The sequence below is a fragment of the Telmatherina bonti genome (genome assembly GCF_933228915.1).
Source record: "Telmatherina bonti genome assembly, chromosome: 21".
NCBI classification, from domain to species: domain Eukaryota; kingdom Metazoa; phylum Chordata; class Actinopteri; order Atheriniformes; family Telmatherinidae; genus Telmatherina; species Telmatherina bonti.
The window spans coordinates 14,524,020-14,547,604 of record NC_136630.1 but is presented as its reverse complement, the minus strand read 5'-3'; the positions used below and the strand labels follow the sequence as shown (position 1 = coordinate 14,547,604).

General features: G+C 38.2%; 3 protein-coding genes across 3 annotated transcripts; 1 reads left to right on the top strand and 2 right to left on the bottom strand.

The window, feature by feature from the left end:
- Positions 1–4,437: 4,437 nt before the first annotated feature.
- Positions 4,438–15,866, top strand: aldh18a1 (aldehyde dehydrogenase 18 family, member A1; the record flags this gene model as incomplete). Its single annotated transcript, XM_079260696.1, has 16 exons — positions 4,438–4,575; positions 4,704–4,853; positions 7,405–7,509; positions 7,606–7,764; positions 8,412–8,502; positions 9,156–9,280; positions 10,359–10,503; positions 10,633–10,706; positions 10,907–11,006; positions 11,973–12,193; positions 12,744–12,881; positions 13,104–13,299; positions 13,383–13,504; positions 14,036–14,222; positions 15,426–15,521; positions 15,670–15,866. The coding sequence occupies exons 2-16, from the start codon at positions 4,710–4,712 to the stop codon at positions 15,864–15,866; spliced, it is 2,100 nt and encodes a 699-aa protein (XP_079116822.1). The 5' UTR covers positions 4,438–4,575; positions 4,704–4,709.
- Positions 15,867–19,521: 3,655 nt separating this feature from the next.
- Positions 19,522–20,895, bottom strand: crygmx (crystallin, gamma MX; the record flags this gene model as incomplete). Its single annotated transcript, XM_079261214.1, has 3 exons — positions 19,522–19,797; positions 20,003–20,245; positions 20,887–20,895. 3 exons carry the CDS (start codon positions 20,893–20,895, stop codon positions 19,522–19,524), a joined length of 528 nt encoding a protein of 175 aa, XP_079117340.1.
- A 528-nt stretch (positions 20,896–21,423) lies between these two features.
- On the bottom strand, positions 21,424–22,909 carry crygmxl2 (crystallin, gamma MX, like 2; the record flags this gene model as incomplete). The annotated part of the gene is made up of 3 exons (XM_079261213.1): positions 21,424–21,699; positions 22,189–22,466; positions 22,873–22,909. 3 exons carry the CDS (start codon positions 22,907–22,909, stop codon positions 21,424–21,426), a joined length of 591 nt encoding a protein of 196 aa, XP_079117339.1.
- Positions 22,910–23,585: the final 676 nt, after the last annotated feature.

Here is a 23,585-nt window from a genome sequence, read left to right as displayed (position 1 = left end):
AATCATCACCTGATTCAGGATTTCTGTAGGTTTTGTGCTGCTATATTTGGTTTATTATATACTGTAACAGACTATGCAAACATGTATGTAAATTGTACATTAAACCTCACGAGTATTTTCCACAAAATGAATAACATGGATAAAAACGTGGAAACATTTTTCATTTGAATGTTTTATTTTTTCCTTAATTGCGAATTTGCTTTGTTAGCTTTTCAGCTCAGAGAAATAATGATAATAAATTGTATACATACTAAAATAATGGTAGCTGCATAGTGACAGATCTCTTTTAAAAATTTTATTTTTCTCTGTGAAATCATGAAAATCATAGATCACATATTCTTATTGATTGAAAAATAGAAATTTTTCATGTTTTGGAAACAAATACATTAAATACTATTATATTTATAACATTTTCCTCATCATTCATTTACTCAGCTTATTATCCCTTCTGGGCAGAGATACAATCTGCAGGAATTCCATAAACGTCTCCATCTGTTGAACTGTTGATTTACAGCTGGCGGTAAGCCTTTAACACACCATTATTTTTCATGTTCATTATATTATATATAGGTTTTGATTGATTTAGTATAGAATAGTCCACTGACATAATCTACTAAGGGTTTATTGACTTATTAATTTTTAGATCATTTCACATAAATAGTGTAGTTGTGGTCTGCAAACTCAGGACTTTATCATATTTTCTGACTTCAAGATTTAAAAGTAAATTTGTAGCCTGTTCCTGCCTTTTGGTTAAACACGTTTTTCTCCATGAAGAATAGGATTATTTCCATGTTGTGTGGCTTTACTATTCTGTTGTAGTACCTATGGAATTGCCTGATTTCATGTTGTGGTTTATTTCGTAAATAGGTCTATAATGATGATTATGGTGATTATTATTATTATTATTATTATTATTATTATTATTATTATTATTACTATTATTATTATTATTATTAATTAATTAATTAATCAATTTATTTATTTATTTATTTATTTATTTTAAACTATTTATGGCATGTTGTTTTGAAACAACATGTTGGACATTTCCGGGTTTTTTTTTCTCCACGTCTCGCCGGCTGGGTTGCTTTCACTTCCTGCCACTTCAGCTGTAATTTACGAGATTCTGCAGACATTTTATTTACATCAGGACCTATTGTCAGGCAGTTTGTCCGGTAGGAGTAATGTCAGAAAGAAATTCTTCACAGACTTTGTGTTGACACACGCACCGTTTAAATATGTGACAAACTGCAGTGACAGTTGTCTTTAGCCCGCATTTCAGTGGTGGGAGGAGTCATTCACGTGCGCAGCTCACGCCTGCCTGTTTGTCTGATAACTACAGGAATCAATGGTCAAAGAAGATGAAGAAGTCTTTGTACAAGATTGAACTTAGCGCTTGTGCAAACCAAGGAAGAAATATATTGCGACTTCAGGAGTTTAAGTAAGAATCAAACTTTTTTGTTTGTTTTTATCTCTGACTTGGTTTTTTTGTTTTGTTTTGTTGGTTTTTTTTTTGTCCAGGGGAGCAGGATGATCATTATGTGTCCACATGCACAGCCATGTACATGTGAACTCATGCACATGTAGCTAAAATGGATCATATTTCATGTAACTGTTTACATTTAACCATCATCCTTAGCATCTCTGGCTATTTACTCAGTGTAACAGGTTTGTTTTCTCTCACTTTGTTTTTCCACTTATCTTTCTGACACAATAGACTACAAAGATGTTGCTGCAAAGGCTGAACCTGTGTTCAATCTCAGCAATCCCTCTGGGTTCACAGAGACACATCCCCAGGTTGGTCAGCAGACCACTGACAGAAGGCAAGCAACACTTCAGTACTGAGATGTCATATTCTCTGTTTCCTCTGCATGCATGATGTGATTGGATCGCAGAAATCCAGCAACCAGGGTTATAAAAAAATAAAAACAAATATCAATTCTAGACTTTTAGGTAAAAAAAAAAAAAAGAACACTGTTGCACTATACCGGCTATACTGGTGTAAATAATTACCTGATTATTTACATTTTTTGTAAGTGAATCTTGAACATATTATAAATCTCCAATTTTAAAACATTACTCCAATATTAGTGTTTTTTGGCACAAATATGCCACTGTAAGCAAATTAGTTTTATATATTTTCTGACATTTTAGAGATTTAAGTAAAAAGAATGGAATCAAGAGGATTTATGACATTAAAATTTAATATTCTTTCCATTAAATATCCTTGAAAATAAATTGCAGCTGAAAAATCCAGAAGTTTACAGTGTGTGAAAGTTAGAATACATGTTGACCTCCGCATGAACATACATTGAAAGATCACTGTATTTTAGAGAGTTTGACAGATTTATAAAGTGCAAGTCTGTTTGTTAAATTCCAGATATACACCTGTTTAGCTGCAGTTGAGTTTTTGTGCCTGCAGGGTCTTTCTGACCGACTGTAAAAGATGTCACAGGCTCCCTCTTGCGCCTCATTGCTCCAGAGAGATGTGTAATGTCAGCAAAGGCTTTTTCTGCCTGCACTGCTGATGTGGCAGTTTGAAGGCTGTGATTATCTGTTTCACAGGTTACAGATGGGTATGTGCCACGACTTTGCTCTCTTTCCCTCAGTGATTTAGCTCAACGGCTCAACTCAGCACAACACTCACAGCTCGATGTGAAGGTTCTGTGTCAGAAAAGCTTCTGTTTCAAGAAAGGAAATGTAATGATAAATTGGCACATTTGTGATGAATTTTTAAAGGTGTGACATACAGTACCAGTCAAAAGTTTAGACACACTTTCCTATTAAATTAAATAGGAGGGTGGATTAAAACCTTTGAGTGGCATTTTTTTTTAAATATAAAGCCAGTGTAGTAATGATAAGTTTTATTGCATACAGAAGTAATTTAAACAAATCCTTAGGGACCAGTGTTATTGGATTAAGACTTGAACCATCTTATTGTGTGTATTATGTAAAGCCACCAGTGAGAGCTGTGGACCCCTGGCTGCTTCAAGTTAACACCACTGCTTTCATTAGCTAGCTTTTCTTTTTTTTAAATACTTAATTTTTATTGAAGCATTTTTTACATAAACAATAACAGTTATAGTCGGTACAGTTTGCACAACATGAACTTGGCGACAGAAAAATAAATGTCATAATACAAATATTATATCATTACAAAAAATTGGGGAACAATATCCTTTTTTTTGTGTGTGTGTGTGTGTGTGTGTGTGTGTGTGTTTACTTGGTTTGTTTTTCCCCCTATTCACTTTGAGTTTGATTTGTCCATTTGCCCCATCTTGAGAAATAGAGTCCAGGTTGTAGTCTCAGCATAAATGTCAGTCTTTCCAGGTTATGAGTTTCTTCAACTAGGTCCAACCAGTCCTTGATACATGGTGGGTCCACTTGAAGCCATTTTTGTGTGATTGTTCTTTTTTTGCTATCATTATCATTAGCTAGCTTTTCATCATAAATGATGCATTCTGGAGGATTCTTTTCCTTTGATAAAGCAAAAGGTTATTACGAAGGATGCACAGATACCAATACCAGTATTGGTATCGGCTCAAGACCAAGCGTGTGTATGCATACTTATTAATAAAAATGTACCAATACCACACTAGTCAAGCTAGCGCAGATGTGTTTGATGACATGCTTTGGACATGTTTTAAAAGAAATAAATGCCTTGAATGTCAAAGTGTGACATGTTTTGTTACACTATAAGCTGGATCTTTGTTTCAAAACCACATATTTATAGTTGTATTGAGGTAAAATATGCCAAATCAAAATAAAACCTGTTGAAATTGTTAGATCTGTAATGTTATTATATTTGTATTGGTGTGGTAACTTCAGAAAGGATGGGTCATTTATTAAAACCTAATGAAATCTTACACAGTTATAACAGCATAATAACCATAGTCACAATAATGTTCACATAAACAGATTTGGTATCGGCAAATATCGGTATCAGCAAATATTCAAGTTTCAGATATCGGTATCAGATCGGAACTCCCAAAAAGTGGATCCCTAGTTATTACTAACATATAGCTTACTTTTTTTTTTTTTTTTAATAAAGATAGATCATCTGCACTGTGGCATTTCTTCAGACATGTCTCATTAAAGAATTGGTGCAAAGTTAGTATTTTTAGGCTCCCAAAACACTGGTTCCACACTGCTCACACCTCAACTCATCTCTGTGTTGACATGGTGTTACTTTAAATCACACTGACTCAGTCAAAGCCTCGGGGACTCCTAGGGATCCCAGGTTTGGAACCAACGTTTTACAGCACAGATACATTAATTACGTTTTAGAGAATGAAAAGATTTTAATTAAAAATAAACTTGTCAACTGAGTAACTGTCAAGAGTTCAATCAGTGAGTGATTCATTATTAACAAAATGTTTCCTAATTTGATATTGCGCTAATTCAAACAGTTTCCCCCTCTGTACAGCTCCCTCCAGTAGGGTTCATGGCAGCTGCTTTGTACATCGTGGTGAACTCCGTCAAGCAAAACGGATTGTAGTCAAGCTTGGCAGCGCTGTTGTGACTCGTGGTGACGAGTGTGGTTTGGCTTTAGGAAGGCTGGCTTCCATCGTGGAACAGGTGAGATTTGAGATTTTTGAGGCAATCACTGAATTCTGTGAAAAATTCTTTATATATAAAGAAATTGGCGTCATTCTTCTGTTTCATGAGAAAATCTTTAGGCTTCAGTTTATGATGTTGTCGTCCAGGTGGCCATGCTGCAGAATCAAGGCAGGGAGATGATGATTGTTACCAGTGGAGCTGTGGCCTTTGGCAAACAAAGATTAAGACACGAGATCCTGCTGTCGCAGAGCGTCCGCCAGGCGCTGCATTCAGGACACAATCAGCTTAAAGACATGGTAAGGGAAGGTAGAGAAATGAGGTGGTCTGAAGAAATGTTGAATTAGAGAAATGAAATGTGCACTGAAGTTGGAAAAATGACTATCCTGCCTCTTGCTGGGATGGCCTCCAGCTTCCTTGCAACTCACAATTGGACTGAGTGGTGTTAAAAAAATGAGTGAATGTTTGAAAAATTCAAGTACGGTTATGTGAAAAAGAAAAGTGCACCTGCTCTGACTTTGTGTATGACCCAATCTCAGCGAAGCTTTAGCTTTTAGACTCATGTTTATGTTTATTTTGGTAGACAGAAGACTGATTGACTGGAGGTGTACTTTTGTTTCACATGTCAGGAGAAGTTTAGGGGTTTGTTAGGATGGCGCTTTGCAAAGAAAAGCCATGCGTCATGTCCTTATAGGTTTTTGTTCCCTGTTGATCCCTCCAACATCCCCAAATGGTTCAATTTTTTCCTTTTTTTTTTTACCATAAAATTTGTTTTTAGTGTTAGGCCTGTAAAGTTTATTACAATTCCCCTCAACATTGCAGAGCCTGATGATTAAGGTGTGTGTGTGTGTGTGTGTGTGTGTGTGTGTGTGTGTAAATCACACTGACTCAGTCAAAGCCTCGGGGACTCCTAGGGATCCCAGGTTAAACTGCCTTTAATATTTTCACCTTCCTAGTAATCTTTCCTGTAAGACAAGACTCTAAATTGTAAGTGGTTTTCTAACCGCTGAATCCTCAGAGCCTTATTTGGAGGACATAGTTTCTGTAATGGAAAACCCAGAAGACCTGGAAATTCAGCTTCACACAAGAGTGAACATTTAAACAGAAGTGGATTTACTGAAAGAATGACAGAATGGAGATCGGTAAAGAATCCTAGGAGAGCGGTTTGGTCGTGCAGGGTGAAAGTTCAATATCTAACAGCGTCGTTGAGGGAACAGGCAGTGGTCATTGACTGGCAGAGAGCAGGAATCGGTGGTCATTGATCAGAGCAGTGATCGGTGGAAAAGGTCTCTTGTGGACAAAGATAATCTAGAGACATTACCAGTTTAGTAACAGGAGGAGTGGAAACAACCACTGGCTCTCAACTGGAGAGAGATTGCAGACAGTTAAAACACGCTACAGAATTTTTGCCATGTTGCCCGTCACACGCCCCCCATCAACAGCTAATATAGCGTTCATCTTGCATCCTGCCTGACATGTTTGCACTCTCCAGCCAGCAAAAGACGACCTTACGATGGCTCTTGTTTTGTCCCTTTTGTCTTTTTTAATCTTCTTGCGTTTCTTTGCTGATGGTGTGTGTTGTTCAAAACAGCCAGTTCCATATTATACCATGAAGCAAAACATTACGCCGCATCCCGGATGGAAGGTAACACTTCATTTTGATAGTCCATCTGTTGAGACTTTACAAACTATCAGAACATATTCAGTTGCATGTCGACAGTTTAGCTGAGTATCTCAACAAACAGGCAACATGTGTTCAACTAACTGTCAGTAGAGTGTAGTTTGATCATTTGTTAAGTAGATGTCAACAGTGTCTCAGTAGATATTCAACAATTATCTTTCAACAGACAAGTAACATAAATTCAACTCACTGTCAGCAGACTATAAATTCATTTCAAGCTGTTCAAAGATTTTACTAAAAGTTTCTGCTGGCTGTCACTATGTTTTATGTCAACATGTTATTGAGCAATATTCAACTTGCTATCTGGAGACTGTCAACTTTTTTTTTTAAAGGATAAGGATATACTATGCTCTTAAACATAGAGACATAACAGACAGATTAATTCTGAGTAACTGATAATCAGCTTTTGTCAACAGATGGACTATCAAAATAAAGTGTTACTGAATGTAAAGGCTGTTTCTGAGCCTCGGGACGCTGCTGAGTAGCAGCAGCTCTAGAAATGCACACGATAGATGTCACTGTATCAACGAATGAGTCCAGGACGTGGCGTTTTAAGGTAAAAAAGTTACATAATGCGTCTTTAAAGTAGGGCAGCACACAGATGAGAAGAGGGAGCAATCAGGGAAGTTCAGGTGGAACAAATGAACTTGACTAAGTAAGTAATCATAGAGGCTTGGCAGAGCATGAACCATAACGCTTTCTTTTTCACATGATCACAGCCACATAGGGAGATTTCCCCCATTTGAGCCATGTCCTTTGCTAACTTTCAGACCATGGTCACTGTTTTATTCATTAGCAAGAAATGTTTTAACCCAAATAAAAAGAAATTTTAACTATATTTCTCAAATATTTTTTCAGTTTTTGCCACCCTATTCAGTACATGGATATTATAAAAGAAATATAGTTTTTGTCCATAGCAAAGCAACTATTTTTCATGCAAAAACTACCATGTTTAAGGAAATTTATTTCTGTAATAAAGTAGGCTGACTCTTATATTCCTTGTACTGTAGTGAGCTAACATTTCGTCCTTCTCTGTTGCGTTTAGTTTACCTTGTGCTTTAAGCCAGTGTCTGTGGGATTATTGGAACTCACTTGTATGGTTTGATGAACGTTAGACTTTGATGACTTATAAAGTTGCAGGTTTAATAAGTACATAATTTGTGTTTCAGTCTCTGCCAGTGCTGGAGGCTCGAGCTTGTGCCGCAGCTGGACAAAGCGGCCTGATGGCCCTTTATGAGGTCATGTTCACCCAGTACAGCACATGCACTGCACAGGTACTTATACACCTCACCAGTGTATGAATTTGACATTTTGTTCATTCTCTTACTCGTAAGTTTCAGTAAATCTTCATCTTGCTTTTGTGCTGTCAGGTCCTGGTGACAAATCTGGACTTTCATGATGATGAAAAGAGACAAAACCTCCACAGCACACTGCAGGAGCTGCTTCGCATGAACATTGTGCCCATCATCAACACCAATGATGCCGTGGTGCCCCCTCCAGAGCCCAACAGTGACCTGCAGGGGGTAAATGTGGGTACAGACAGCATGGGGGGGGCGATGCTGGTGGTGGTGATGGTGGCAGCAGGGGTGCCGAGGAGGTTCGGCGAGACTGTGTTTGTAGTATGCACTGTACATGCATCACTCATTAAATGCAGTATTTTCTATCATTCACATGCACACCCGCTGAATCACATCTGCCACCCTGCCTCACCTCTTCAGCTCCGTGGATATGCATGCAGGGAGGGGGGAATGGATGAGAATTTGTCCATCTACTAGACAATAGTTGCAATCCAAAGGGATCAGAACTAACTTGCGTTTGTAGATGTTATGTTCTTTTACAAGCTTCCCGTGCAGGGACGACTATTACACAGCTATGGTTAACTGTATTTGGCAGGAGACTGCTGTTTTGCAAATGAGCTGGAAACAACAGAAATCTAAAAGATTAAGATTTTCTGTGCTTTCTCCATTTGTGCCCTTCTGAACTATTAGATGGTTGCAGTGGGATTTATTTGGCTTACCCTCATGCAATATTTATTTTCACTTGTAAAAAGATTGACATAATTTTTGTTTCACATTTTGCACAGTTAAATAGCAGAAACAGTATTGGTATTTGTATCTATGGCATGTGGGTAACTTTGTGCTGCTGAACTTACATCAGCAACTTTCTGCTTCTGTAGGTGATCAGTATTAAGGACAATGACAGCCTGGCGGCAAGGCTGGCTGTGGAGATGAAAGCTGACCTGCTCATCGCTCTGTCTGATGTGGAAGGTATGTGTTACCACAAACAGCATTCTGGGTTAGCTGTTAGATAACAACACCATCTGTCTGCACGCTTCCCTGGGGAAAAATAAAACATTTAGAAAAACGCCACACTTGCAGGGTCAGAGATTGAGATGGGCAAGATGAACACTGACTTGCATTCATGTTTCAAATTCATGCTGATAAAGCTTAAACAAGGTGTCCAAATGCACATAAATTTCATGGCAGCTGAACTAATCAGCATGAGCCGAGCAGGTTTAAAGGTGCAGTGTTTAAATCATTTCAGCTCAATTTAAAGAAAAAAAAGTATTTTTCTCTAAGAAGCAATTGGTGGTACACAAAGTAGTTATCTGTTTCACAGTGAGGGAAAAACAAAGAGACAAACAAAAGACAAGGCAGAAAAAACAATAGCTTTTTAATATGTGGTCAAATTTAAGACATATTGGGAGAAATCCAAGTATATATTTACATTGCTCAGATGGAGGGAAGAGGGCATTCTAGTTTGTCCCTAGACATCGTTACACATGATGCACTTCTAAGGCTAAATGTATTTTTCATTCTAAATAAATGCTTTTTCTTTTTTTTGCCTTTTTTTTTTCCAGAGAAGTGTTTTTTTGCTATGATGAGTAAATAACTTGTGTGATTGTTGTTCATTTTTACAGGACTTTACAACAGCCCCCCTGGAACAGATGATGCCAAGTTAATTGACATCTTCTATCCCGGAGACCAACAGTCCATTACGTACGGCACAAAGTCAAGAGTTGGAATTGGAGGCATGGAGGCCAAGGCATGTTAACTCTCTTGTATGCATTAGTTGAAGTTAATCATTTCAGAAATGCCCTAAACCTGTTTGCAATGTTTCTTCTTTACTCCTCGTGTTTAGAATTTATGATTCTGTTTAAGACCTTTTTATGATATTATTAATAAGTAAAAAACCATAAATGTAGGTGTTAAACTCCAGGTACTGAACTTCCTATAGATGTGCACATCTAAAGAGAATATTCTAAAAAGGATTTTTAGTTCATGCCTAATTTAACTGAAGATTATATAAGAACGCAAACAGGAAATGAAATATTGTTAGTGATGCAACCAGGGGACAGAAGGGATTTTTTTCCTTTTTTATTACCTTGCAATAATTATGCATTCCCTCACAATACTTTTGTGTTACCTGCAATACTTTTACATTACAATTACAATGAAGTATCATCTGACGCACATTTTCTGATATGATGTGCAAGGGAATAACAGCTGATGAACGACACATCATAGCTGTTAGATGACGCTTCTGATAAAATGCGCAGACAAAATAGTTTATGGAATATAAATTTCTTATGTATTGCGTTTTAGATGTATTTTGACACAATTAATGTCTTTATTCTCAACAATAAACACCTTAACGCATGGTTAAATAATTCAGTCATGAAAATGAATGGAATTTATTTAAAACATCATGAATAAATCATATCAATTGCACTTTACTGTCTAAACACAAGCAGACACAACAATAAAGCAGAAACACACTTGGTACCACCTCAAGGTCTGCACCTGTGAATAAAGCCTTGTATAGACTCTGCGAGAAGCGAGAAAATTACTGCATTTTGTTCTTGCAGACACGGTTGAAGACACGTTACATGATCACATGAAAGGCTGGTTTCTGAGGAGGGCAGACCCTCGGAGCGCCACATGCATCAAGCACTGTATATTGACCACCAAAATCCTCCATTATTATTCAGTTTAGGCTAATGAAAGCTTACAAAGTATTCCTTTAATGGAAAGTCACAGAGCAGTCACTGTAAAATGTGTACAGCTTTATTAAGTCTTTTTAAAATGTCACCAATGTGAGTTTCAGACTGTGTCCTATGCAGGTCAAGGCTGCCCTCTGGGCATTGCAAGAAGGCACCTCAGTGGTAGTTGCCAATGGCACCAACCCCAAAGTAACAGGCCACGTCATCACTGACATTGTGGAGGGCAAGAAAGTGGGAACATTCTTCTCTGAAATCAAACCTGCTGGTGAGTTTATCCAAGATACTGTAAGGGGGATTTTTTTTTTTTTATAATTGATTTTCTGTTTCTCTCTCATCTCCAGCCATGCTGAAGCTGTTGCTGTTTATAATGGTCTTGTCCCTGACTTTATCGCAGGCCCGTCCGTAGAGGAGCAGACTGAATTGGCACGTAACTCTGGCAGAAAACTGGCATCTCTGCAACCAGACCAGGTGACATGACCTTTTAAATAAGAAGATTATTAGTTTTTAAGTTTTTGTTTTTTAACGTTTATGTGGATTCTGAACCTTCAGAATTCTGTATGTGAGTTTTATTCCTACTGTACTGGATCAGCTTTAGACAAATGCTAAACTCTCATATATAAACCTGCCATATAATGAGTCTGCCTATATTTGCTTAACTATGTTATCAGAGGAGTGAGATCATCTGCCATCTAGCAGACCTGCTGACTGAAAGGCAGGAAGAAATTCTGGCAGCAAACAAGATGGACATGGAGATGGCTGTCAGTGCAGGTAACGCAAAGCCACATTTTCCAGGAGTGGAGATGACCTAACAGCTCAGCCTTCCATTTTTAGACCCTTTCATATTTCATGTTATTTTAAGATATTTATTATGTGTCTTTAGGATGATCATTTTTGTATCCATGATCTCTGGCTGATAAGCAGCGAATCTGTCGTCTCTGTTTTGTCTGTTTATTCTGTTCCCTCACAATACTTTGTGTTACCATGCAATACTTTTGCATTCCCTTGCAATAAGTTTTGCATTACCTCACAATGACAGACAAGAGACAGAGAAATACAAAAGATGAATTAAGGAGGAGTATCTATCAGGTCCATCAGGTTGGCAATGCTTAAGAATAACAGCTGATGAAAAACACGTCGCAGGAGTAAGACTGTTTTATCTGATGGTCTCTGAACGCAAAAGCGTCCTCATCCCTGTTAATGGTGTTCTAAGCCCGCTTTCTGATTTTAATTCAGATTTCTTCAATTCATTGTTTGTGTTTGTCAATATCTTCTGTGATTACATTAGTATTAACCTACAGTTTGCCTCGCCTGGTGGATCTGCCATGAATAGCAGCTGATGAGCGACACACAGTTTCTGAAGAGTGCAGACAAACTAGTCTAAAAAAATGTAATATGCCGTTTGTATTGTGATGTAGGCTTGTTTTTTTAACGTCTTAATTATCAGTAGGTTAAGTACTGCGAAGAAATGCAAAAGTATTGTGTGCTAACAAAAGTATTATGAGGTAATGCAAAAAGGAAAAAAGTATCCTGTGACCCCTGGGGGGCTAGATACAGAGGCTCTGGAATGTTTCAGTATATTTTACAACATGAATTAAAATAAAATCTTAAGAGAGCTTTGTTAAAAAAAAAAAAAGGAATAAAAAAAAAGAAGCTGCACCTTGCCAACACAAGTCGCTGTTATTTTCTCCAAATGCTTCCTTTAGTGTTTAACTTTGTATTGCCGAACCTTTATAGGTCATTTGCCTCCAGCTATGTTAAAGCGCCTGAGCCTCTCGACAGCCAAACTTAACAGTTTGGCCATGGGTTTGCGACAGATAGCTTTATCAGCTCTGGATAGTGTCGGACGTGTGCTGCGCAGGACCAGAGTGGCTCACAATCTGGAGTTGGAGCAGACTACGGTACCAATTGGAGTTCTTCTGGTCATCTTTGAGGCCAGACCTGATTGCCTGCCTCAGGTATTGTCATGAGAATGTCAAGAATCTGCCCTGCTTTCTCCAAGCAAATAAATAGATAACCTGCAAGAATGCATCTTTGATGGTAGAAATACAGAAGTAGATATTTTTCAGTGTTGCATGCCTCCACAATTTTTAACTTTAGAAACTCCTTATAATATGTAACTAATAAAAAATGTTTATTTTGTTTGGCTTTAAAACATGCTGGTGAACTTACAAACCACTCCCTGTAAGCTCTGCACCTTCTTCATGTGGCTGATCTTAAGCTTATTTGTTTCACATGTATCAGAGTACACAAGCATTTAAGTACTAAGAGAATACTACATATATAAGACATTATTTTTAATTGATGATTTACATATGAATTAATGATAGACTCCGTGTTTAGAACAGAGTTTCTGTGCACTGTATTTCTGCAAACAAGAAAATACACAAAAAGAAAAGCACTACTTATTTCCGTTACAAATGACTAATAAATGCAAATATATACTTTTCCCTTTTGTTTTAATAACTGGTTGTACTGTGTCACATGATATTTTATCTCCTCTTCCAGGTCTCAGCCTTGGCCATAGCCAGTGGCAATGCTCTGCTGTGGAAGGGTGGCAAAGAGGCAGTCAATACTAACCTTGTGCTGCACCGGCTCACTCAAGAAGCCCTCTCACTGCATGATGTCAGCAAAGCTGTACAGATGGTAAGTGGGTTTTTTTTTATTTTATTTTTTTTAATCTTTTGTCCACAGTTATTCAAAGAGTTCCCAAACCATGTTTACACCATATATATTGCTTGTGGACAAATCTTGATAAAAGTGCCAGACTTCAGTTAAGAGAAATCTGTCTGACTGTGCATGTGTGTATTTCTAAATACAACATAAATGTTCATCGGCTGCATTTGAAAGACCTGTATTCCTTCCAAGGTGAGCACTCGCGAGGAAGTGGGGGATCTGTGCCGAATGGACAAGATGATCGACTTGATTATTCCCCGAGGTTCATCCCAGCTGGTGCGGGACATTCAGCGAGCAGCCAAGGGCATCCCAGTGCTCGGTCACAGCGAGGGAATCTGCCACGTCTACGTCGATGCGGAGGCCAACGTTGAGAAAGTCTTAAAAATTGGTCTGTAAAAACAGTTTCCTTTTAAAACTGTGTATATTTCTTTTATGGATTAGTAAAGCTTGCTAATGCGTTTTCGCTTCTAGTTAGAGACTCCAAGTGTGACTACCCTGCTGCATGTAACGCAATGGAAACGCTACTGATTCATCGGGACATTCTTAGGACCCCACTCTTTGACCAAATAATTGATATGCTGCGCACTGAACGGGTAAAACAAAAAATACCCACACATAAGTCTACCAACACTCAGGTACAATCAGTGCATTGCAAGTAAAACACACTGGTATGAATGAAAAGCAAGCATTTCACCTAGCTTCACTGCAGGAAACCTAGTGATTTTGTCATTAATTGAAGTATGCCAATACCTAATTTAACAGTTATTTAACATAACTGTTGTGTTTTTAACAAGCTACCAAAAAGCAGAGAAATGGTTTATTACTCATAGTGTGAGGTCACCTTGAGAGTTAGGTGTGTAAGTGTAATAAAGCTTCCTCAGATCTGACAAGCCCTGGACATATGAGGAGTTGCATGTTTTCGCACTTCTTCTTTTGCTTTTTTTTCAGCCAGAGAAGCTGCAATCAGTGCATCTGATTTGCTCCATCCATCCATCCATCCATCCATTCTAATATAATTTATTTTTACATTCTTCACTTGTCATGAAACACAGCTGAATGGATTGTCAGTAATTTGATGTTTCCTACAGTGAGAATAATTTAGCACTATCTGTCTTTAACACTAGGTAAAGATCCATGCAGGTCCACGCTTTGTTTCATATCTGACTTTCAGTCCATCGGAGGCCAAGTCCCTGCGAATGGAGTATAGTGACCTGGAGTGTTGTATGGAGGTGGTGGACACCATGCAAGAAGCTGTGGACCACATACACAAGTATGGCAGCTCCCACACAGATGTTATCATCACTGAAAATGGTAGGTGGAGCAATGAGCTGCTAGTTCTGTGATGTTGTGTTATTCTTATTCTAAAATCTAAATCAAAGTAATCAAAATCTATATAAAAGATTGTTTATCCAGAAATCTTTGACATTTTAACTTCACCTTGAGCAAACCATCACCCTAGTCCCCACCCACCCTCTTTAAATTGAAGTCTAGCATTATTCAAGTGGGTCTTATGAATACATTTCCTGTTCCATCTTGATTCTGCATATGCAAGTAATAAGCAGTGACATGTTGTTGGCAGAATAGTGCACACTCTCCCTTTGTGACTGCAATGTGGTGGACAGAGGCCTTTTAAAATGCAGAGCAGATAATAATCTGTTCAAAAGACTTCTCCATTTCAAAACTTTAAATTGTGCTCTGATGTGAATGTTCCTTTAAAGTGAGCCAACACTCAGCATCTTTCATATCATTTAGACAGAATCTTACCTGTGCCGTTTCTTATTTGCAAGGCACTATGGTGTTTAAATACATATATATATATATATATATATATATATATATATATATATATATATATATATATATATATATATATATATATATATATTTCATCGGTACCAGAAGATGATTTGCTGCCATCTAGTGAAGGGTACCTCAATGAGTAAAACTAAGCTCAGTTTAAGTCAGTAGTGTGAGAGAAGAGAGACAGGAGTACTCATGTAAGGAAAATAGATTTCATGCTAACAGTGAATTGGGGGTTAGGTAGACAGGATACATATAACAAAAAATAGATATTTTACAGTATATCTGTAGTACCTGCTTACAGCTAACATGCAGACAGACTGAGAGAAACAGCATATAGTTAGATAATCTATTAACTATTACCTTGTTTTTATTCTCTCCAAACTATTTTAGTGTATTCACATCTGAATAAATTCATTCAAATTTAGGTCCACAAAGAAAATAAAGGGTTTCACTTTTGTTTAGCCGAATGTGTGTTCAGATGGATGTTCACATCATTTAAGAACTTCATCTAAGGTAGCTTTTTGTCATTTATAAAGAAGCAATGAACATTATCCTCTATCAATATACTCTAAAAATTGATCTATGAATGAATCTAGCTCTCTTTCTGTTATAACTTATTAATTTGATGTCTGAACGGCTGTCCGTGGTAGTGATCAGAAGAATATGGTTGTTCCTATTACACCTATAGTTTAAACAGTCTTTCTCTCACAGAGGCGACAGCTGAGCAGTTCCTGCAGCAGCTGGACAGCGCCTGTGTTTTCTGGAATGCTAGTACACGTTTTGCTGATGGCTACCGGTTTGGATTGGGTTCGTATCTCATATCCTTTTTTTTTTTTTTTTTTTTTACCTCTTTTCTCTCAAGTTTAACCCAGATTTAATGAAAATTATCAGCCATACTTTCTCAATATGTGACACACTGTTTATTGTCAAGTCCTGCGTTTCTTTCGGTTTATAGGTGCAGAAGTAGGTATTAGCACTGCTCGTATCCATTCCCGGGGCCCTGTAGGCCTCGAGGGGCTGCTCACCACCAAGTGGGTCCTGCGAGGAGACGGTCACACAGTAGCTGCCTTTTCAGAGCATGGCTCCATGAAGTACCTCCATGAAAACCTGCCTGTGGGGCAGACTTATGCAGGACAGAGGGATAGTAACTAGACCAGAGACATGAACTACATTCATTTGGTTTTTATCTTTGTTCAAAGTTGTTGCTATCTACCAAAGAAGCACATATGACTGCATATATGTGAAGATGACTGTTTAAGGATTCTGAAAAGCAGATATGTTTTATTCTACCTCCGCCAGGCATTATGTGGCAATCATAACATATCTCAAAATAATTTAATTAATTATGGAAATTGTGACCATATACAGATGTATCAAATTTTATTTTTATTTTTTATTAAATAGTGGACATAATAAACATAATTTTGAAGCTGATATTATAAATTTACATGTAATATTAAATCATGATGAAGACCGCAGTTGTTCAGATTACTGCTGTGATCTATATAAACTGATCTGGGGTCAGTCAATTATTATCTCCACGGTATAAAGATTGAAGTTCCATGTTCAGATTTTAATAAAAGTATACATTTCCTTTTTTATCTTTAACCCAATTTAACAACAAGACCCATGTAAATGATTGAAGGTCCAAATGGATTTTATCTTCATGGAAGATTTTATGAGCGAAAATTTTCAGGTTAATAAATTGATATTATTTGAGAGGTTTTTTTTAAAGATGAGAGAATATAACCCATATTAGACACACTGTCTTCGCTCGAAATCTCATTTTAAAATAGAAGTTTACAAAAAATCTATATGGCAAGAATAAAACCTGAACAGAAAATGTGATTTTTCTTTACAGAAATGTAAGGTAAATTCATAACAGCATGCATTGTATTTCCTCCTTTTTTAACTTATTTGATTACTGTTACGAGCCTTTTTTTTCTTGTTTTGTTGCTTTCCTGCATGTTCATTGTAGTGCCCAAAGCCTCTGTCAGAGCAGGAATAGTAATTGACAAGCCGCCTCCTTTAGGCTGGAGGGGAGGAATGAGTCTGTTGTAAATTAAGCTTGGTAACATTTCAGCATCTGAGCTGCTTTCTGATGTGTTGCAATGCACTTAAGGATTGTTTTTGGGGTTTTTAAAGGTGGCAATGTAGAATAAAAAAAACTTAAAAAAGACTACTTATAAGTATTTCTTACTTTCTGCACGTTTTATTTTATTATTTTTGTTTTTTGCTTTTGTTTTCTTTCGTTAAAATGTTGACGAGTTCCACATGTATGTTCATTTCTGTCCTGGAAGTAGTCTTTTATACTTTCACAAAGAACACAAATTAATGTGAGGGAGGGGGAAGAGAAGTCATACTGATCTGAAAAACAGATGTCTAAAAGGGGGCTTTTTAAAGTTGCCCATAGGGAAATTCGCATTGCTGGAAGTGGGGCAAGGAAGATGGAAGACAATACTACAGAGGTTTAATTATCCAGCCATCAGAAATGAAAAGAAGGAAGAGCAGAACTGAGACTAATAATGGAATCACAGACTTGTGTTCTGGGTTTCTCTATTTCTCTTTCTTTCTGTCTTCCTCTCTTTTCTATCATCTAAAGAATTCATTCTCCAAAACGCGCTACTTACCCTTCAATCAGCTTCCCATCATAAGTCCAAAGGGTTCAGAGATAAAGAAGGAGACAAAACTCGGATCTCACTCTTTTGTCCTTTTTATGTGAGAAACGATTGAAAATATCATCTAAATGACTTGAGGTAGAGAAAGAACAATCCAGGGACACTGAGTATTACCTCTTTGGAGCATAGTATTTCACAGAATTACTTCAACTAATCTTAAGGATCAGAGTTGTTTGCCATTGTTAGTGCTGATACTGAGGGGTAAATGGGAAGTGTGAACACCTAGTTGTAGTTTACAACTTCAGCAGGCATCCTTTGTTCGGTTTGTTGACTGATTTTATTATTCATTATTATTATTTATTTCAAGCACAAATTTCTTGATGTAATCATTTTATCAACTGTGGCCTTGACATGTAGTACCAGTCTGAAGTTTTGATACACCATCAGATTAAATGGAAACGTGTGTTAAGACTTTTTACTGGTACCGTAGTTTGCCCCATAGATAGATAGATGGATAGACTGAGTACTTTATTCATCCCAGCTTGGGGAATTTAGTTATATATTTAAAGCTTCAAATCGATAGAAAAGTAAAATGACTAAGAATGTTTGCTTGAACAATAATGAATTAAGTGTTGCCATCCCGTTCACTACCTTTATGTAGCATTTTCATCTTTATGGCAGGTTTAAGTGCTTTTATTTATAGTGTCCATGTAAAGGTTTAAATATTCTTACTAAACTTTAAGAAACCTTTCTTTGTAGTTCTGTGGAAGTCTGAAATATTTTCTTCCTGGATTTAGTAATATCTGAAGTCACTGCTCCTTACAACATTACATTTACTTCTTGTTATGTTTAAAGCCGTCTTTTCATCTCTTATAAGTCACTGGCCCCAGATGTTGCCGGATCTGATCCCCCACTGCACCCTGTTGATGCTGTACTGTCTACTGGGCATTGTTGTCTACAGATGTTAAACAAGATGATGACGGCAAATCACTGGACTCATACTGCAAAGCCGACAATTCTTTAATTGGACATTACTCAAGGCCAAAACTCATATTTCTTGTTCTGCTTGATCTTAAGATTCTCAAACGCTTTCCCTGCTGGGCTTCAATTTTTTTTAAATCAATAATTAATGGTCAATGTTATTTATTCATGTGTATCTTCGCCAATTACTCAGTGTCTAATTAACAATTTCAATAATTGATATTTATTTCTGAAAGAGTTCAGTATCTTGGGCTGATGAAAAATGCATGAGCAGGGATGTGGACGGGGTTTTGTTTTTTGTTCTGAGAGAGCTTGATGCTCGGGGCTAATACCAAGCCACTTTGACTCCAGCTCTTTGAGTTGGTACTGGCCTTGTGATGTGGATCTAATATGGGCATCTTTCATGGACCCAAAGCGCTTACACTGTACCATGTGATCTCATAAAGACTCCAACATGCCCATCCTCAGATACGCTTTCTTTCTTTCCCTCTTTCTTTTTGTCTTTAATAGTGAACTTCAAAGAATAAGCTTCTGTTTCCTTGATAAATTTTCTTTGTGTATATGTGAAGTGGCGATCTCACAAAAAACTGGGGAGAACTCTTGGTGTAGCTGGGACGTCAATGCTTACACTGTCTGTTTAGCTTTTTGTCCTGATGAAACTAAAGTTCAATTACCATATTAAAGAGAAGGGATTTATAAAATAAAACAAAGAAGCCATATCCTCCTGATCTTTTGAAAGTGACAGCTGTAATACTCAAAAGAAAATTAACAAAGGCTCCCTTTAGTTGACTTTCATCAAGTTTTCATTTATTGTGATTCCAGAAGGACAGAAGGTTGGGGATCGGCGAGGCAAATGTTTTTGCTATGGTGCGACCAAAGCAAAAAAGCTAAAAAAAAAAAAAAAAAAAAAAAAAGATAAATAAATTCACTTTTTAAAAATCATCACTATTTTCTGTGAGCTTGCTTGAGCACTGAGTTGGATAATAGCTTTACCCAGCAATGCAGAGCAGCCCAACAAATCCAGAATCCAACATCAGACGCACCAAAACCCTCATCATTAAAGTGTATGGTTGCCAATTTGGACACCACAGTGTTGAGACAACACTGAAACAGTGCTGGCATCAGGGAAACAAGAGGGCAAAGATCTAAACAATGAGGTTCAGTAAGGGTAGAAATGAAAAAAAAAGAAAAAAAAAACCAGCGGTGAATCAGTTGAGCTCAGTGACACGTCTCAGAGAGCCGATGGTGGAGGTGGTGCTTCCCCACTCGCTGTGCCTCCGGTATTCTCCAGGGCGCAAGAAGTACTGGCGCCCCCTATAATTGGGGTGTTCATGCAGCATCCAGTAGCCCTCCATGACATTGACGGAGGAGATGTCACGGGTGTGGAAACGCTCATTCAGATCTGGGCAGTCATCCATTAGCTCCATATTCTGGCCCGCAAAGTCAGACCGCTCAAAGATCTTCATCCTGTAGTTTCCATTGTACTGAAGATAAATAAAATATCATCATTTGCTCAGTCATGTTGAATAGACAAGTTAAATTAACTGAGATGTTCCAATCAACTAGTCTGCAACTTAAGGAAAAATTAAGTTCATTATGTAGAAAGCCTGAGTACTAAGTGATCCTGATAAACTGACAGCTTCACAGAAAACCTTTGTGCAAACAGGAAGTACATGATTTGTAACTCACAGGTGGCACCATACGGCAGGAGCGGATGCAGTCATTGAAGCCTGCCCAGCGCTGATAGTCAGGATACTCTCCCTTGTGCAGCATGTACTGGTATCCACCATAATTAGCCTTCTCATAGGCCACCCAGCAGCCACTCTCAACTCTTATCGAGTTACAGCGGCTGAAGTGGCTTTGCATCTCTGGGCTGTCACTGCTGCACTCATAGTGACGACCCTGGAAATTCCTGTCTTCATAGAAGATAATCTGTGCACGACAGATGGTTGAATGTTACACGATTGCCACAGAGCCTTTTCAGAGACAAACTAAGGCATGCATGCTTGAGTATCCATCCTGAGGTGCTTAAAGGATGACAATGCTTCATAGTTTTAAGCTTCATACTTTTAGTAACTCAGGTTTGAACATTGTTATAGCTAAGGTTTATGAATAGAATACATGCAAGTGAAACATTTGAGAAAAGATTAGCAGTAGACGGTTTTTTAAAAAAAAGGTTTGAAATGATGTGCCAGGAGTAAAGTTAAATGAAATAGAATATAGGATGTGGCATGTTAAAGCTCTCGGTATGCTTTCAAAGCAAACAGGACTTTTAGAGCAGTCAAATAGTTATGATTGCGGTGCTTTACTGAAGATGAAGGCCTGCGTATTTATTGTTTTAAGCTTTTATTTGGCATGCTGTTTAACTCCATTGATTAAAAATGTATTTAGCAATTTTATAATCCATTTACATGTAGTAACTATTCATTAGTGAATTTTTAGTGAAGCCAGTTATCACTCTGTAAAGATCCTTTCATGTTACCAGAATCTGACATTTTAGTTATCTCTAAATTGTGCATCAAATATTTATATTTCACTAGCCGCATACAGTAGATTTTAAATTTCATTCTTACCTTGCCCATTGTAACTTTGCTAAGTTCAGAACAGACCAGATGCTGGGCTGTACCAGACCTCTTTATAGACCCTGCTGGGATCAGGGCTTTGTAAACATGAAACAAAGCTTTGCCGTGTCAGCACAGTGTGCTCTATAGACTACAGAACACTATTGGAGCCGCTTTGTTTCTGTTAAAGCTCTGACTATCTATGGAAAATACCATACAACTGCATTTTCTTTGGGGCCTTCAATAGGAGTTGCAACATCTGCCTTTATAGGCATGAATGCCAGAAACCGACATGTAGACAGAGAGGATAAAAAGAGCAGCAAAAAGAAAAGAGTTGCTTCTACAGGTGCTGGACAGTTACATAAGTCATTAGACTATAGCAGCAGGCTTTTATGGGTTTTACATAAGCAGGAAGTAAATGCACTGGTTCACAAAAAATTAATAAACCTCACACTCATGATTGTATGCTTGTACAAAGAAGCTCACAAGGGACAGCATCGTTTTAAAATGGGAGGTTTAATGTTCATTTGAGTTTCGCATATGTGGAGTTTACATGGAAGTCCTCATCCTCCTGAAAGAGCCCACCATGGGGTTGAAGGAGCCCCAATCACCACAGGCTCTGTACTCTCCAGGGCGCAGGAAGTACTGGCGTCCCCTGTAGTTAGGGTGCTCGTAGAAGATCCAGTACCCCTCCATGATATTGCAGGAAAAGATGTCACGGTAGCGGAAGCGATCGTACACATTGGGGCAGTCATCAGAGAAGTCCATTGTGTGTCCCATCATGTCAGGCCTGTTATAAATCCTCATCCTGTAGCCTCCTCTATACTGCACAGGAAAGAAATCAGAACATGATTATTATGCTGTTTCGGTAGGTACGAACCCTCCAGAGAACTTTGTTGGAGCTTTCTATACTGTGTAGTTTTTTTTTAATTCAGCTGAGCACCTGCAGTGCTTGGTTTCCTTAGGTTACTATAAATGAGAATGAGCGAGCTCTCTTTTAGAGGATGACAGAGTTGGATTTTTTTTTTTCCCTCCTAAAATGCCAGAAACATTCAGAGTGACTAACAGAATTAGAGTGACAGCACCAAGTCTTATGGGGAGGCCGTATCATATTCTTTTTAAAGCTTGACTGGATCTCCTTGCGGGCCTTGCAGGAGAGACTTTTATGCTATGACCTGAGTGTGTGTATCTGTTAATGACATCAAAAACCTAGTGATTGACATCCATTTCGAAAGTGGCTTTTGATGTACAAGGTGACTGGGGGTTGGGAATGTAGAGAACTACCGATCCTATCTGTCTGTTTGATTGACTTACGGGAGGGAACATCTGGCAGGAACGGACACAGTTGTTGAAGCCCATCCAGGAGTGGTAGTCAGGGTACTCGCCAGGGCCGAGGATGTACTGGTAACCCATGTAGTGGGGCTTCTCGTAGGCCACCCAGTGTCCACCGCTGACGCGGATGGAGTTGCAGCAGTGGAAGTGCCTAAAGGTGTCCATGCAGTCACTGCTGCACTCCCAGTGGCGGCCCTGGAAGTTGCGGCCCTCGTAGAAGACAATCTTGAAAAGGAGAGAGAAGCGTGCTAAAGTAAAGTCTGTATTTAAAATATAAATGAACTAGTTGCCATACTCAAGAGCAGACTGTAGGGGACACTGCTCTCCCTCAAACAAGCACCTTTCATTCGTCCTACAAGTTTGAAACCTTTCCAGCGCTGAATATTATTTTTAGTGGAATTGGATCAAATTGAGGAATTTGAAACTAGTTTTACAGCTGGTTTATATTTAAATAACATGTTTGATACTTGCCCAATCAGTTCTGTCCTCTAAATATCAAGTATAAATGATATGTTAGTAATCCAGTCTATATTTTCACTCCTGCTCCTGTTTTCCTCTGCTGTGTTCTCTCTGTGCTCTAATATATGATGAATGCCCTCAAATGAAATTATTATCCTACTCTGTCTTCTTGTCAAAGCTGATTCTTTACTGCCTGTGAGCTCATACCTTTCCCATGGCTGTAGGGCTGTGGATGTTTGCGCATCGTAGCCCTAGACACACTTACAGGTCCTTTTATACTCTCCTGGTGATGATGAGGCCTCTGACACATCAGGAACTACTACTCTTTACCTTTTCAGATTCCAACTAGTGTTCCCTTTGTCTGCCAGCTCCAGGGTAACTTATCTCCAGTCTGCTAGAGTTTACCTATAGAATTGCCCCCCCTCTCAAAAATGAACACCACACAAGTGCTATTCTGTGTTTGCATGACCCTTGTTCTGTCATGACCTTGTGATGCAGCCTTTTGAAATGTCACACAAAGGCCCTTTGGGTATGTGGCCTCCCAGCAACAAAGCATATGAAGTGTACATTGGCTTAGGTCATATTTAGGGGCCACTCTCTAAACTAGTACTTAACCAAGGCATGGTTTTCTCTTCAGGTCTTGCTTGGGTGGGAAATAACATGGTTGTTTAGCAGTTTGAGTGAGTTAAGTGTGCTGTATTAACTTTGGGCTTTATCAGAGTTTACCAGTTGTTCAGCTCCCGTTGAAAGAAAGTGATGTCGATACTCTGGATCGAGTGAAGCTTTTTGTGTTGATATAATCTATAGCGATCTGTTGTCTCTTTTTACTTCCATAGCCTGCAGTTGTACTGTGATGCCAGACGGGACCAGTCTGTTTGCAGGCGTACAGAAAGAACTGTACGGTGTGTGTGCGTGTATGT